This window comes from Cherax quadricarinatus, chromosome 21 (assembly GCF_038502225.1).
Source record: "Cherax quadricarinatus isolate ZL_2023a chromosome 21, ASM3850222v1, whole genome shotgun sequence".
In the NCBI taxonomy this organism is placed as follows: domain Eukaryota; kingdom Metazoa; phylum Arthropoda; class Malacostraca; order Decapoda; family Parastacidae; genus Cherax; species Cherax quadricarinatus.
Genome location: NC_091312.1, coordinates 8,930,046 through 8,945,930, shown reverse-complemented (window position 1 = coordinate 8,945,930; position 15,885 = coordinate 8,930,046). Strand labels below are relative to the sequence as shown.

The 15,885-nt window shown below is 39.0% G+C and overlaps 1 protein-coding gene across 50 annotated transcripts in view; it reads left to right on the top strand.

The window, feature by feature from the left end:
• shot (dystonin-like protein short stop) overlaps positions 1–15,885 on the top strand; it is a 956,738-nt gene that overhangs the window by 692,659 nt on the left and 248,194 nt on the right. For all 50 annotated transcript variants that reach the window (XR_011392260.1, XM_070087199.1, XM_070087187.1 and 47 more), the window contains 18 exons: positions 774–877; positions 1,037–1,179; positions 1,298–1,507; positions 1,648–1,905; positions 2,099–2,303; positions 2,538–2,666; positions 3,082–3,321; positions 3,442–3,683; positions 3,829–4,057; positions 6,316–6,585; positions 7,563–7,731; positions 11,058–11,239; positions 11,702–11,826; positions 11,967–12,135; positions 12,535–12,695; positions 12,827–12,986; positions 13,462–13,545; positions 13,934–14,152. Coding sequence is in view for 49 of the 50 variants with exons in the window: in XM_070087199.1 (XP_069943300.1) it covers positions 774–877; positions 1,037–1,179; positions 1,298–1,507; positions 1,648–1,905; positions 2,099–2,303; positions 2,538–2,666; positions 3,082–3,321; positions 3,442–3,683; positions 3,829–4,057; positions 6,316–6,585; positions 7,563–7,731; positions 11,058–11,239; positions 11,702–11,826; positions 11,967–12,135; positions 12,535–12,695; positions 12,827–12,986; positions 13,462–13,545; positions 13,934–14,152 (3,299 nt within the window). In the remaining variant the exon portion in view is untranslated. The remainder of the gene's footprint in view (positions 1–773; positions 878–1,036; positions 1,180–1,297; positions 1,508–1,647; positions 1,906–2,098; positions 2,304–2,537; positions 2,667–3,081; positions 3,322–3,441; positions 3,684–3,828; positions 4,058–6,315; positions 6,586–7,562; positions 7,732–11,057; positions 11,240–11,701; positions 11,827–11,966; positions 12,136–12,534; positions 12,696–12,826; positions 12,987–13,461; positions 13,546–13,933; positions 14,153–15,885) is intronic.

Here is a 15,885-nt window from a genome sequence, read left to right as displayed (position 1 = left end):
CGAATACCCATTATTATTTATGAATAAGAATGAGCTTTTTAATATATTTAGCTGGGAGAAACATCCCCCCCCCCCTCCTCTAACACCAGATGCCTGCTGCTAGATACATTTTATACCGTAAATGGTAGCGGTGTGGCGAGGCTCGAATCAAGATGCAGCAAGTGCACACAGCGACTCTGTTGCAACTGATGCGCACCCAATTTTAGTATAGCCTGCGGTCTCAATACTGTCTCTGAGGCAGTCTGTGTTAGCACAGATAAGAGGTGAACTTTCACTGTTTGAGGTGGTGAAGGTGGAAATGGTGCTGATGGTAACAAATGCTTCTCAAATTGCATGATGTCCCAGCTAACACTAGCCGTAACACAGTCATCTTTTGCACGTGTAAACTTCATTAAATTGTGCGAAAATTGTAACCCTTATCTAGTAGAAAGAAAAAAATAGAGGAAGATGATATACATTAGTTAACCGCCCCAAAGTGATTGTTTTTGGCGCTAGGGAGATTATATATGAAACTATAATTACACTAGTAACGCCTACTACTTCGTCATGCAACATACTAATTTTGTAACTGTACGCGTAGCGTAGGCTTCACTCACCCTTACTTAGGCCTCTGTTAATTTATAGGCTGCTCAAGCACAAACCGTGCGTAGTTCTTCATTACATTTTATAAGATCACCAGATGTAGATTTGAGATAGATATTGGGTAAAGGCTCGATATAGATGATTGTTGCTCTGTGCTGTTACAGTGTGAGAGTAACGTGACTTTTTTTTAGATGTTGATACCCCGGAACCAGACGAGAAGTCGCTTATCACCTACGTGTCGCAGCTCTATGAAATATTCCCGGAGCCACCCAGCATTCATCCACTTTTCAATATCGTGAGTACAAAGCATTATTTTTATTGTCCACGTAACTACATCTAGCAATTCATGCATTACACATTTATGTCATTAAGATGAGCTACTTTATTTTGGATATATTTGTAATGTATATCAGGTTAAGCACAATATTTAATACATGGGATTGGATGTGTTCAGGAAGCACAGCGGAAGCTTGAGGAGTACCGAGAGATGGCCACCACACTGCTACACTGGATCCGTGAACATATCTCCATCATGAGGGACCGCCACTTCCCCTCCAATACAGTCGAGCTCAAGAGAATGGCTCAGGAAAGCACCAGGTCATTCTTGGAATTTGTGGTTTTTGTTTCTTTCGAAAATCAGATATATTTCGTGACTGTAAAAATAGTATACATACAGTAGCATTTTATCTTAACTGGGTAAGCTTTTGTCTTCCAGATTCCGTCAAGAAGAAGTTCCACCTCGACTCCGTGACAAGAACAACTGTCAGCGCCTGTACCGCGAGATACAGAAGCTGCTAGACGGCACCGGCTTCTTGGAGGACGAGCTGACCCCTGAGCTGCACTATAACAACGTCGACGCAGAGTGGAACAAACTCATGTCCCACTACCAGGAGAGGGACGACGCTTTGCATGACTCCTTGTCTGGGTAAAACATGTCTTTGTTATTGTGCTACAGGATTTTTAATGGCCAACGATGACATTCTCGAAAAAAATAATATGCTTAGAGACAAACTTTTCCATTACATTCTCTCATTTTTTTTATTTCCATTTATCTTGAACTTTCAGTGCTGATAGACTTCAACGTCTAGCTGAGAAAGTCCATCGCGAAATCAAACAGACAGAAGTAACTTTAGAAGAGGTAGAAGTCCGTATAGAGGACGAGGCGAGGAGAGTGGAGCGCCTCCATCCCATGGATGCCAAACGTAACTGTGATGCCCTTGATGGAGAACTAGCCCAGTGTGAGGACACCATCAAGACCCTACACTCTGACGTGAAGCTCCTGAGGGAGGGCAAGTACCACGAGGCCCCCACTCTTCATAAGCGGTAAGGAAGTCATGGAGGTTGGGCCAAGTGGGCTCATCCCACGGTATCCGCACACTAGTTTCAATGTTTATTTTGATTTCATTTAACAGTGAGCTATATTAACATACGCTGCACTCGTAATTAGAACTGTAATCTGCCACTTTGATTTTCTGATTTTTTTATGAGAAGTGATTCACGATCATTTTTCCTGCAGGGTTGTGAAACTGGAAGAACGATATGTTAGTGTTAGGACTCTTTTCGAGAACCGCCTTCTTATAGTTCTAAACAACCGATCATTTACACAACAAGAATCCTACACTACGACGAAGAGGATAATAGTATCAGAATCCCGACTGGTGGAAACAAACGAACACTTCCGATTCCTCCAGGAGTGCATCAACTGGTGCAAAGATAAACTTGTAAGTAGTAGCTGTGTGCATTTGCTGAGAAACTTGTAATTGTTTTAACATGGAAAATGATAAAATTGAAATGTTGGAAGATATAAAGCATAAAAGATAGGTGTGAGTCGACTAGTGGTTAAAATAAAAACTAGCTGTAGTACTAGTTTTATTATATCTCACCTATTAGAGGCTTTATAAAGTAATAAAATATAAACGCATGTTTCTAGAGCGGGACTGTTTTTTTTTTTTTAGAAAAAACTAAACGACAGCGAATACGGCAACGACCTGGCGGCAGTGGAGAAGGAGTACGAGAGTCACCAGAAGGAGCACAAGATCATCCATCAATTCCATACCAACGTAGACCAGTGTGCAGCTGCTGAGGTAACTAAAACACGCACACACGCACATGCACCCGTCTCCCTCTCTTCTACCCCCTCCATTTCTCTCTCTCTCTCTCTCTCTCTCTCTCTCTCTCTCTCTCTCTCTTTCCCTTTCGCTTTCCCCTTTCCCTTTCCCTCTCTTAACCTTTCTATCCCTCTTTTCCCCTCCCTCATGATCTTGCCTGCGTATTGTTAAGTTCTTTCTTCCTGTTGAAATCTCCTCACTGACTTGTAAGCTTAGCTATTGATTTTAGACTAATGTGAACGCACCTATTTTTATCCACTTTGTGCAAGTTCGGCTGAATGGAAATGGAACAATAGAGCTGACTATATCGCCTGCATTCTTAATGAAGTATCTGGCAGATACCTAATCTGTTTAATTGTATTTGCTAATCTTAAATAATTTTGCTTTAAAGAATAACTTCTCTGGTGAAGAACACACGGTATACATCAGCTTGCTGTCTCAGCTGCGCAAGATTTATGCTGAGCTGCTATCACTGAGCAACAAGCGTGTGTCTGACTTACACAGCCTGCTGGACTTCCTGCAGGCTGCCACCCAGGAACTCATCTGGCTCAACGAACGAGAAGAACAAGAGCTCAACAGAGACTGGGCCAACAAGAGTCTTAATATTAGTGATGTGGAGCGATATTACGAGGCAAGATATGTTTGCTATTTACTCATTAACATTTACAAAATATACTGCTTTAAATGTTAAGATAGTATAGCATATTTAACTTAAATTTATATAATGTATTTTCTATGTTGCACTATGTAGAAGCTGATGGGCGAGTTGGAAAAGAGAGAGGTGCAGTTTAGTGCTGTCCAGGACCGTGGTAACAGCTTAGTTATCGGGCACCACCCGGCCAGCAAGACAGTCGAGGCCTACCTGGCTGCCATGCAGACTCAGTGGCAGTGGCTCCTAGAGCTCACCCTCTGCCTGGAAACCCACCTTCAGCATGCATCCCACTACCACACCTTCTTCACAGACATTGCCAACGCCGAACAGTGGGTCATGGCGTAAGTTCCCTGATATTTCAAACTAATAGTGAATTTTATTCGTATTATTTCTCCGAATCTTATGTACATGTATATGCATTTTTCAGACTCTCATTATTTCTCTTAGTCTTATAATTCCCCCATCTCCCATTGCAATAAATTGCAGGCAAGATGAAAAATTAAACACGACGTTCTCTGTGACTGACTTTGGTCTTGATGATGGGGAGCAACTTTTGCGGGAGATGCAGGACATCCGCGAGGAACTGGCTCAGTTCAACACCACTGTGGACGAGCTCATTAATAGAGCCAAGTCTGTGGTACCTCTTAAGCAACGCAGACAGACGCTAAGACAGCCCACGACAGTAACAGCAATCTGCAACTACAAAAAGATGGATGTAAGTGCACTACTACATAAAGTTGTACTGTATAAAAGTTTGCGTCTGCATTTAACATGTATACGTATACACACACTATGCGATGTTACCAAAATGATGCATGTAATTAGTTAATATCACTCTGATATGTTTACATGTCCCATGCAAGTAATTTTACCGAAGACTTGTTAGCGTAATAAAAATCTAGGTCTGTTAAAGATTCTGATGAAATGAGGTATGGATTACATACTCGTATATTAAATGATTTAAATGTTTATAAAACAAGTTATCGGGAAAAGTAAGGCTAAGCATCAGGCGCTTGAGAATTTGGTTGGCAATTGCCACTTTGTTGACGTCTCCGCAGATAGTAAAGTTGTCCGTTATATTTTCAGTGCTTGTTTCTCAAGCAAAGTTATGCATTACATTAGTAGGTCTTACTTGAAGAGGGAAGCCGGATATAGTGTGTCCAAAGGCAGCTCAAACGTTAGAAGAACACTAATATTGTAGCTAGAGTAAATGAGAAAATGCATAGTCATGCTTTTCAAACATGGACATACAACACAGAAAAGTATTTTACTTTTCACATATTTCCTTCTTGGGAGTTTTCTGGAGTCAGGAAATTAGTCTGCTTCCTCTGCTGGCTTCTATTTCATTGACTTAACCGACACTTGGTCAACTGAACATGATAGTGGGGTTTGAATGGTTTGTGCCTAAGGGCCTCTTCTCTGGGAGGAGTGCCACTCTCCCTATAGGGTGCTTGCCTTAGTAAGAACCCAACACATCTCTCTCGCCATAAATGGTGGGACTATTTTCCCCTTTGTCTAAATTGGCTGACATTTAACCGATGACACTAAGTGAATTATGAATATAGATTGCCGAATCTGGAAAATAATCTCAATTATTTTTCTTTGTGATTATGATTTATGTAATATGAGAGTGAATTGGGCAGGGCAGTAGAAATTTCGTAATAGTACGAATATGGTGATCTTAAAAATTCAATATGCTTTAAAATGCTGAATAACCAATTATACCACGGGCGGGGCTTGAACCCGCGGTTAGAGTTGTAAACTCCAGACCGACGCGTTAGCCACTGGGCCAGCAGGCTACAATAAGATTCATCCAACTAGGTATATTTATAGACCTTACGCTCGTTTCTGCTTGCTGTGCTCGTTTGTGTTTCTTACTCTCGTTTGTGCTTCTTACTTTCGTTTCTGCTTGTTACTCTCGTTTCTACTTCTTACTCTCGTTTCTGCTTCTTACTCTCGTTTCTGCTGCTTTCATTCCTGCTTCTTATGGTATTTTCTGTTTATTTCCTGTATTTGTGCTTCTTACATTGATTTCATTTTATTTTTGTTTGTACTTTGTATTTCCACTTCTTATTCTAATTTCAGCTACTTTAATTTCTGGTTCATATGCTCTTTCTACTTCTTACATTGATAACTGTTTTTAGTTCCTTTTTCTGCGTCTTTCGTTTCTGCGTCAACATCCTGACGCCTGCTACTCGCAGGCCTATATAACAATCACGAGGTGGCTGGAAAGGCACTTAAAGCAGATGGTGGTCCAATTTCCCCTTCAAAACATCTGTTTCCTTTCTCCGCTGTTTTTTGTGTCTTGTACTTGCTGCTTTGGAAACCTGATGCCCAATTATTTTTCTATGATTCTCTAAACATTTATATCTGTTCCTTTAAATTAGGTTCCATTGCACTCAAGTGTTTGCTAACCTTACGTGGCGGCAGCCTGCTGGTCTCGTGTTGTATAACTGTACTGTCTTCATCCCTTCTCTATCTGTTTTTCCTGTCTCCTTTCTTAAAGGACACGGGGAGTATAATGTTTAGGAATTTGTATCCGTGCGTCATTTTTTTTTTTTTTAAAGTTCGGCCTTTGCATTTTATTAAACAACTTGGTGCCATTAATCTTAGGTTATACTGTGGTGTTTGTGTATTATTATATATCCTTTTAATGCTTTAGTACTTCACATTTTTCTTTGTTAGTGAATATTTTGTATATCGTTATGTCTCCCCTGGTTCAAGTATCCTCGAGTACCATCAGGTTCATATATTTTAGGCTCTCGTCATAGCTGATTCACCTTCCCCCTCAGCTCTTGGTGCTAGTCTTATTGCGAACCTTTGCGTTTTCTTGGCATGGTTTAATAGGTTGTATTAGTATTTTGGCGAGTGAAGGATGATGTAGCGGGAGAGTTAATTAAGTAGTAATATTGACGAGTAAAAGCTGAGGCAACGATGCTGGTGAGGGAAGGCTGACATTGTTTATTTAAACAGATGAGTATCAACAAGGGAGAGAGGTGCACAGTTCACGACAACAGCAACCGTGTCAAGTGGAGTGTGGTGACCAACTCAGGCAACAAGGGCATGGTGCCAGGCGTTTGCTTCACCATTCCCCCTCCCAACCAGGAAGCCATTGACGCTGCCGAAAAGCTTAAGCGGCAGTACGAACGCTGCATAGCTCTCTGGCAGAAGAAGCAGCTGCGTATGCGTCAGAACATGATCTTTGCTACCATTAAGGTTGTGAAGAGTTGGGATCTGGCCCAGGTAAATCAAGTTTTCTTTAAAATACAAAAATAAAAAATCACAGTTTGATATATATATATATATATATATATATATATATATATATATATATATATATATATATATATATATATATATATATATATATATATATATATATAATCCACCCTGATTTGAATGAGGGGTTCTTGATCCTATCCGCCCAATGACAGCACCATTGGGCAGCTTGGGGAACTGAAACCCCTGATTATTTCCATCAGCTCCCCAAAGATCCCAAATAATAATAAATCGGTAAAGTATGTGAATAAAATTAAAATTAAAACCCGCAGTTAGGAGAGGAACTTTATAATGTTATGGTACGTGGACCATTGTCAAGTCTTGTGGCTTTATCTGCTTTCCTTGCGTCCCTGTAGTGACTTGGCAGTGGTCCAGTGCGGACCGAAATGTCATAAGTTTGCTCTCCTCAGTGTGGGTTATTGGTGAAATGCCCCAGTCGCGGTAGTATGATTTTATTCTTGTAATCTCACTCTTATGCAAAGGGTGAATGAAAGCATTTCTAGAAACTGCTATTTTTATCGATGTTACATACACTGAGTAAAAATTATGCCTGCTCTGTAAGTGCGGAGCCCCACCCCTTCCAACCATTGACAGTCCTACGCACCTGCTTAGAAATTCTGGAGCCGCCCCGCCTTCTTTGGATCGTACCTGTTTGCCCGTGCGCCATATGACCCGTACGCATTTAGCTCTTCCCCCTCATTATTATAATAATAAAATACATATTTGTCTTATTATCAGGGGGAAGATCTAAATCCATAATGGTCTTACAACGCCAGCTGAATGTGAGGTAATCAGGTTTGATCAGAGATAGAGGGGACAGCTTCAGTTCCTTGGATGAAGAGTCCATCAGCATTAAGGCACCCTTTTAAAAGAGCATATTTTTTATTGTGATTGGAAATTAATTTAGTGTTGAGCACGATTATTTTCTTTTGGCTATACAGTTCATAGCGATGGGAGCAGAGCAGCGTAACGCCATCCGTAAGGCCTTGAACGAGGACGCAGAGAAACTCCTGCAGGAGGGAGACCCGAACGACCCACAGCTAAGGCGACTCAAGAGGGAGATAGACGAAGTCAACAGACTTTTCGACGAGTTTGAGAGGCGCGCTAATGGTGAGTCACTTGCGGCATTGTAGACGCGTCTAGGTTTCTTTTGTCTGGATGATCATTTTCCATATTTCACATGATGTATGAAAATCGTTATTATGATATTTGCAAAAACACATAACGAATACTAATGATCTAAAGTATGTAAATGACAACTGGGAATCTTATATTGTAACTGGATCAATAATAGATGCACTAAAACACATTATAATAGAAAACAAGTAACAATTACTGTAGTAGATTTGTGCCGACCTACCGTACTTATTGTATTAATGTTAAATACGCTAAAAAATTACTATCACTGTGCTACGAGCAGCTGAATGTAATAAAAATTCTGCATTAGTTTAGTTTCGCCCTAGGGAATATCGTATCCCCATGGAAGAGTCAAGAAGGCACTGCAGTCCGAATTGATTTCCAGAGAAAATGGGAACACTGGCGAAGAAGATGGCAGCACCAGCGAGTGTTGTCAACATGGCTGCTCCTTCCCAGCCATGGTGCCAGTCATGCACTCATTCTCGGTGCTTCCACTGATGCCCTTCGTTACCTCTAGTTTCACCTAGTCACCTCTAGGGGATAGGTGTTGAAAGCACTTGAAATTGATGTACCAAATGTGGTGTGTGATCTATATCTAACTGTGATATTGTGGTTGTGAAAGTCAGCAACAATGATTCCGCCTTATGGATATATGACGGTCTTAGGACAAATATGGGACACTCAGGGCAAAATATTTAAGTGCAGATTAAAGAAGTCTGGCGAAGATGTTGGAGAATATTTGGAAGGCACAGTGTTGTTTTTGCACAAGGTGACATTATCCGACGACTCGGCGGTGTGTAAAAATGTACACTGTAAATGCACTTGTCACGAGGAGAGAAAAAGCACAGGCAGTGATGAGCCTTTCTTTGAAACAGCAGAAAGCTTTAATGAAAGTGGCTTTTCTTCGTTTGTTGATCCAGATGTATCCGGTGAAGGTATATAATTTGATCTGTGCACTTCAATTTTGCCACTTTTTTACTAAATTTGAAAATACTGAACAACATAATACGGCAGTCAGAGATGTTGATAGTCAAGCGGGTGAACGAAAAGCTGTTTTGCTAGTGTTTTGGGTATATTAGAATGGGTATGAGTGAATTTGGGAAGAGGTTTGTCATTTAGTTTTAATGTTTTAGACACCCCTACACAGTTAATTATATTCGTTCTATTACATAATTAAAATTTGGTATCTGTCAAATTTCTTAAATTCTTTCAGCTTTCTTCATATTTTAAATGTTGGTCTGAGTAAATTAAACTCGATTAATGTTGAAGGCAGGGAAGACATGCTCTACTATTTCCTTCACCTCAGATAATCTGCAGAGTCATGGTTTTGGAGGAAACACATTAGTAAGAGGTGGTAATTCATACGAGTCTTCAATAAAATATTTTTGCTCTTTCATGACCTTCCTTTCTGACTCTACCCCCTTTGCTCACTCTCCTACAAAGACGTATTCATCACAACCCCCATTACTTTTCCATGCCCTATGCACGAATTCCCCTTCCCTGTCACTCGCCATCCCCCCTCATTGCTCGATTTCCCCCAATCTCTCGACTTCTCTACGCGGATCTCACGAGTCCCCTCCCCCACCGCGGATCTCACGAGTCCCCTCCCCCACCGCGGATCTCACGAGTCCCCTCCCCTCATCCCTACACTTTTCTCCCGTTGCTTTTTCACCTTCCATTTTCCCTTCATTTTTTCCTACATTATTCTTCCTTCCCCCTCTACACTTCTATGGCGCTTGGAAACTAAGTGATGTAAATTTTTGTCAGCGTGAACATGGAAAAAGATTTCAAAGTTATGGTTAGCAGAAATATAAAGCCAGGTCAACAGTGCTTAAATGTTCGCAATAGTTAATAAATTTCTTGCCCTCATATCAGTAAGTATAAATAACAGAAGTCCTAACGTTGTACTGTACTTCAACTTTGTTTTTGGTAAGGATAGGTTAAGGTTATTTATTATTCTCCATTCTGGTTTCCATATTAGAGAATGGACATAATGGAAAATATACATAAAAGGATGGCAAGAAACCTTACCAACAAAGGCACGGAATTTGTATATACTCTGGAAAGCCATAGAATTAAGTGCGAGGGGAGGGCACCCCGAGTAACAAAATAGAGCCTCTAAAGAAGGTGACACTAATGCTCAAAACAGTGTTACAGCAACATAAGAGAAGAATCCTTCGTTTCTATATAGCCTCTTATATGATTACAGAGTAAAAATAGACCTATAGGGATAATCATTGATTTTGATGATGTGAAAGATGATATTGCAGGATTGAAGGCAAGGAAATGTAAGATCAGATTCACTGAGATGTTACCTGTAATAAAGGTCAAATCGGAACTAGTGTTTCTCTGATATTGCAATGTTTTTTCTTTATTTTTCAAGTTTGTTTTTTTTCATTGTTGAAGATGAATAAATGTAGGATCTGTTGCCTGTACTCAGTGATATTTGAGTTTGCTTCCTCAATATTTCTACGATTATTTTATAATTAACAAAGTTGGGAAGTATTCTGTTCGGTTTATGGTCCTTAAACGTTCACATTGCTAAGCATTAGTCACTCGTCATGCAGTAGCGAGGTAACTGGAATTTATTCCCCCCCCCATCCCCCCGCCCATGGATTTCATGGGGGTGACACTAAAAATGGCGCCCCGGGTGACACCAACGCCACTGGGGGCGTTATATGGTTGAAATATATAAATGGAAATTAGGGAGTAAATAGAAGAAATGTAAATGTGGTGAAAATATCTAAGAAAGGTAGGACTCAGTACTGGATCAACGTTGGACAAATTTAGATTTAGAAAGAATACAGGAAAGTACAGTTACTGATTTTCATTAATAATTGTAGATGAGCGGAACAAACTCCGAGTAGTAACAGCAGCATGGATGTGAAAATTTAGGTAGCTTTAAATATGGGATGGGGTAGGTAGGTTTGAATTTGACCTGTCTAGTATGTACCTATAGACCTACTGCAGTGCTCCACCGTTCTTAGGCATTTTAAGTAGATCAAACATTATGGCTTTATTATACTGGGAGGAATTTTAAAGTTGTTAATGATGTGTATGTATTTGGTGTTAGTAATGCGAGAATGGTTTGGTCTTGTGGTTTCTAATAAAATGTTACCTCTGTTATACGTGTGAGAACTTGCAACACTGGATAGCTGAATAACTGACCTGTTTATGTACTCATCCAATCCCAAATCCTTGCCTCTTCCTTTTACTCTCCCCTCTATTTCACCTTTCGAGTTTTCCTTCATGTCCATCACTGTTAAAGTAACTATAGTATTGTTTTGGTGTTTGGACAGAACCGAAACCGGGAACAGTGTTGGTTGAGCAGTGTAATAGCTTGAAGGAGTACCTAGATATGATGGAAAAAATGCTCATCCAGAGATGTCTGGCCTCCATCCCAAGGGACCTGGATCTTTTAGAGCAGTTGGTCATAGAACACAAACAGTTTGAAAATGATCTTTCTTCACATGAACTGGAGGTAAGTGTTGAAGGTTGTTAAATATATATAAATGGTTTAAGTGGTTTTCATTTCGTGTATGGTGCTTGGAATGGTTGTTATACAAGGGTGGCTTAAAAATATGAACCTATTGATTATTAATACAAGAAAAATGGGTTCTTATATTTAAACATCCTTATGTATTTTTATGCCAATTAGTAAGCATTTCTTAAAGAGCTAAATGAGACGGCTATAAATAATGAAAGAACACGCACTAAAATTTGCAATGGTTGTGTCTGTGTGTAGCTTGTGACGTACTCATGACTGGAATGCATCGTAAGTTTGCCCTTGGGTTAGACCTTTCAGCCTTTTGTTGTGGTATTTTTAAACTGTGTAAGGTAAAAAAAAAGCATTCAGAATTTATGAAAGTGTATCTATGATAAGCATATGGTAAATGAAACTTGTATCAGTACTTCACACATGTTAATATATAATTTTAAATAGGTTGAGAGTATCCAGAAGAACTACCAGAACCTGTCCCGTCGTACACCAGCTATTCAGAGGACAGTGGAATCCATCACACAACAGTGGGATCGTATCTGGGCCCTCTCGCACGTTTACATTGAGAGGTATGCATGATTTTCGTAATTTTGAAGATCTTGTATAATTATCAGTGTATCAGGTTATAAAATTTGGCATTGTTTCTTAATGTTCTTTGACATTTCTTGATTGTGTGCAGATTATTGTAAAGTATTTTTTTATTTCTAAGGATGAAGTGTGTAGAGATGGTAGTGACTGGCATTGAGGAGGGCTCGCAAGTGGTTTCAGAGATTGAGTTGAAGTTGGCTGAACACCAGGACCTGCCTGATGACCTGGATGACTTGGAACATGAACACCAGGAACTGCTAAACATTCAGCAAGTTATCCATGATCATCAGGTAATTTGAGTAGGGAGTGTTTGGAGAGTAATTTGTGAATACTAGCAAGAATTGTTCACCTAATACAATTTGATTATGAGATTAATGGTATGGTTAAACATTTTCGTACAGTGCGGTGAACTCGGATTTGCTAAGCAGTTACGTATTTTATAATGAGATACTGGTTACTGAATATCTAATTTGTACATGCTGTACAAAAATTAATCACATTAAATATTGCACCCACACTGAAAAAAATTTTAAACTGCAAAATATCTTATTAATTTATGAAATATAATTAATTGTACATTAGTATATGACAAGTTTGATAAAACTTTAAAGCAATTGGAACATCTTCGGATTGTTTCGTTTAATGGTTAGATGCTGCTATAAAGGATATTTTTTTATTTTTGTCCATAGGCACTGATTGATCGTCTTCTTGAAGAATGTCGTAATGTTCACACACTTGTTGTCAAGTCGAGACCAAGTCAAAAGATACACCCTGATGTTGATAAATTAGAGGAAGATGTGAGGAAACTTCGCATACGGTGGGAGAACATCTGCTCACAGATCATTGAGAGGTCAGTATATTGTTAAACTGAATACTTGTATTTGTTTTATTTTGATCAAATGAAATAATTTAGTACAATATTACTTAGTTTTATAATCCAGTACTATCATTCTTGATATTAAACTGACTATAACTTTTCAGGCTGCGAAGTTGTGAGGCTGCGTGCGAGCTTCTTACAAAGTATCGCAATGGTCATGACATAGAAAAGGTAGAACTAAATGACATGGAGAATGGCCTTCGCAGTCAGAAGATTGAAGATCTAGGTCCTTCTGAGGCAGAGCTTGAACTTGAGAGGCTGAGGGTAAGCCTACCCTCTATATAACAAGAAGCTTACATCATTCTTTCTGTCAAGATCTTCCAACTTAAAGCATATCTTAGACCTATCAACATTTAAACAATTCTGCTCTTTCAACTTAAAGAAATCCCCCTTTGTATAAATCTCTCAACCTAGGAAATGGAAGATTCCTTTACATTTAAAATACAGAACAGGGTACTTTTCTGTTTCTACAACTATATTTCCTTTCAATACTAACGCATAACCAGAATTTCCTACATTTCCCATACATCCACCCACCTACAATTAGCCCATCCTATTATCCTCATCCTTATCCCCACTCAGAAATGAGGCTATGGATTACCACAATCCTCTTTATATTTCAGGACAACCATGGACAAAGAAGAAAGACTCAAGACTTTAATCCTCCTTTTTTTTTTTTCAGGGATTAAACACCTCTTTACTTTACAGGTCCATTAATTCATATGCATTTTCTTTACAGAGTATGTACATGAAAATTATAGAGAAGAAAACAAGCATAGAACATGTAAATACCCTTGGCGGCCGATTCATACGGGAAGCCAAGGTATGTTTCACTATATGCACAAGCACACAAGTACATTTTAGCACAAATATCACAGTATATGCACTCCTGTTGTCACCAAAAAACATAAATTTAATTATTAAACATTTGACTTCAGTTCATTGCAGGTTTTTCAGGTGGTGACTTTCAGAAATCTCCTGTATATTCTATAAAATCTAATTTTCATTACTCAGAGCATGCATTCCTGTTACAGGATAACTGAGAGTAATGAATTGGCATGTAAATATAATGTAATCGTAATAATGTTGGTCTAGTATTGTTAACTGCTTTTGGTGGCTTGAGTCTTATTCTGTCGCTGTTCAAATAGCAACATCGCTTCTAACTAATAATAACCAATACTAACCTCTAGTAATTTATAACACCCCTGTAGATCTATGACTTGCGCCTGTCCCAGTACAAGGCCAGTCTAGAGGACGTTCACCCTAGTCTGGACGCGAGCCTAAGCAAGAGGCCTCGCATCCAGAGCGGGGGCGACAATGTCATACAACAGCTTGACAAATTGAACAACCAGTACCAGTTCATCGCTGATGAAACATACGATCGCATTGCCAAGATCTACAACCGTTTCCAGTATGAAAAACGCTTTAATGTAAGTACAGGACTTTGGTTACTGTTGGATTTTTGTCTCCTAAAGTAAAGCAGTGGTAAAGAAGTATTTAGCGTTTATGCCAAACAGAAAATAATGTACAGTATAATAGCAGTGAAATAAGTGGCATATATTATTTGGAAATACTTAGTTTCTTGTTGAAGTAAATTAAAGTTCACTGCTTTACTGAAGGAGAGCTGTACTGGTGAACTAATTTAAAGATATGTCAGGACTTCAGTTTCAGAGATTCAGTTCATGATTCATACTGCAGAATGCCTATATTCAGGTTGCTAGAAATTTACTGAGTTATCACTTCTGTACCTAGTGAAGCACACACTTTTACACTGCTTTCTCTGAATTGTATAAAAAATAACTACAGTATATACTAAAATGCAATTATTGTGTATGCTTCTTGCAAAAAAGACTCTCGATCTTCGGTTCAAAAGAAAATGACCTGCTGGAAAATAAAGAAATTCTCTAATTAAGAAAATAGACATAGGCAGCCAGAAACACTAGAACAATGTGTAAATATATAACAGTACAAATCAAAATGAAAGTGATTTATAACTAAATTTAAAAATCAACATGAAAAATGTATATTCACTTGCATTTGTACATATACGTATATCAGAACATTGGTGCTAGAAAGCATCAATTCCACAAAAAAAAAAAGTAGTGATAGGTTAGTGAAGAAGCATAATGTAACAAAAGCATTGAAACCCAACAGTATATCTACATTGGTGCTGAGAAAGAAATTGAACCACTGTGTGAGCCAGTAAGAAAGATCTTCAGTCTCTCAAATCAGAGAGACTGCCAGAAGACTGGAAAATTTAAAATGTGGTTCACGTATGTAAAAAGGGAACAGACAAGAGGCACTGAATTACAGGCCAGTATCTTAACATGCATATGGTCAAATGTTCTGGAGCATATAAGGAAAAGAATATTGCACCACTGAGAGAACAGATTCTTTACTGGAAACCAGCACAGTTTTGGGACTGGAAAATCCTGTCCTAAGAGTTTCTTTGAATTCTGTAGCAGTTGGAGATAAAGCAAGGAAGGTTTGAGTAGATTGCATTATAAGAGTAATGTGTTATAAATAATGTTATGAGAAATAAAGAACACTGCAGCAGGCCTACTGGCCCGTGAGAGGCAGGTCCAAGTCCTCCACCGGACCAAGTCAATGCCCCAACCTAGTCAGGTCAGTTCACATTCACTTAAGGAAGGCACGTCATCTATCTTGGACTTGAAGAAAGCATTTAATAATACCACACCAGAAATTAGTCCAAAATTTATAGGAATAGGCAGAATGAGTCAGGGAATACTTGAATGACAGAAAGCAGAGAGTAACTGGAAGAAATGAGAAAAGACTGGGAGAGAGTTATGCATGGGGTCCTTCAGGGATCAGTATTAGGACTGTTACTGTTCTTAATTGTGAGTGACTTATCATAGGAGTTATCCTGTTTTTGTTTGAAGCTGATGTAAAACTAACAAGTATAAGAACAGACTGAATGTGGTCAAACAAGTGACTTTCAGAGTTTGACCCAAACAATGACAAGGTTGAAATTTGGAGGGAGACCAGACTGAATAAAGAGTAAAGCATGGTGGGAGAGAAGCTGCACATCTGTGAAAAGATCTCGAGGTAAATGTAACTCTAAGCATATTGGCACAGTCCCAGGGATGTAAGAAAGTACTGTACTTGCAACAAGAAAAACAAAGTACAGTATTGCAGTTTTGAA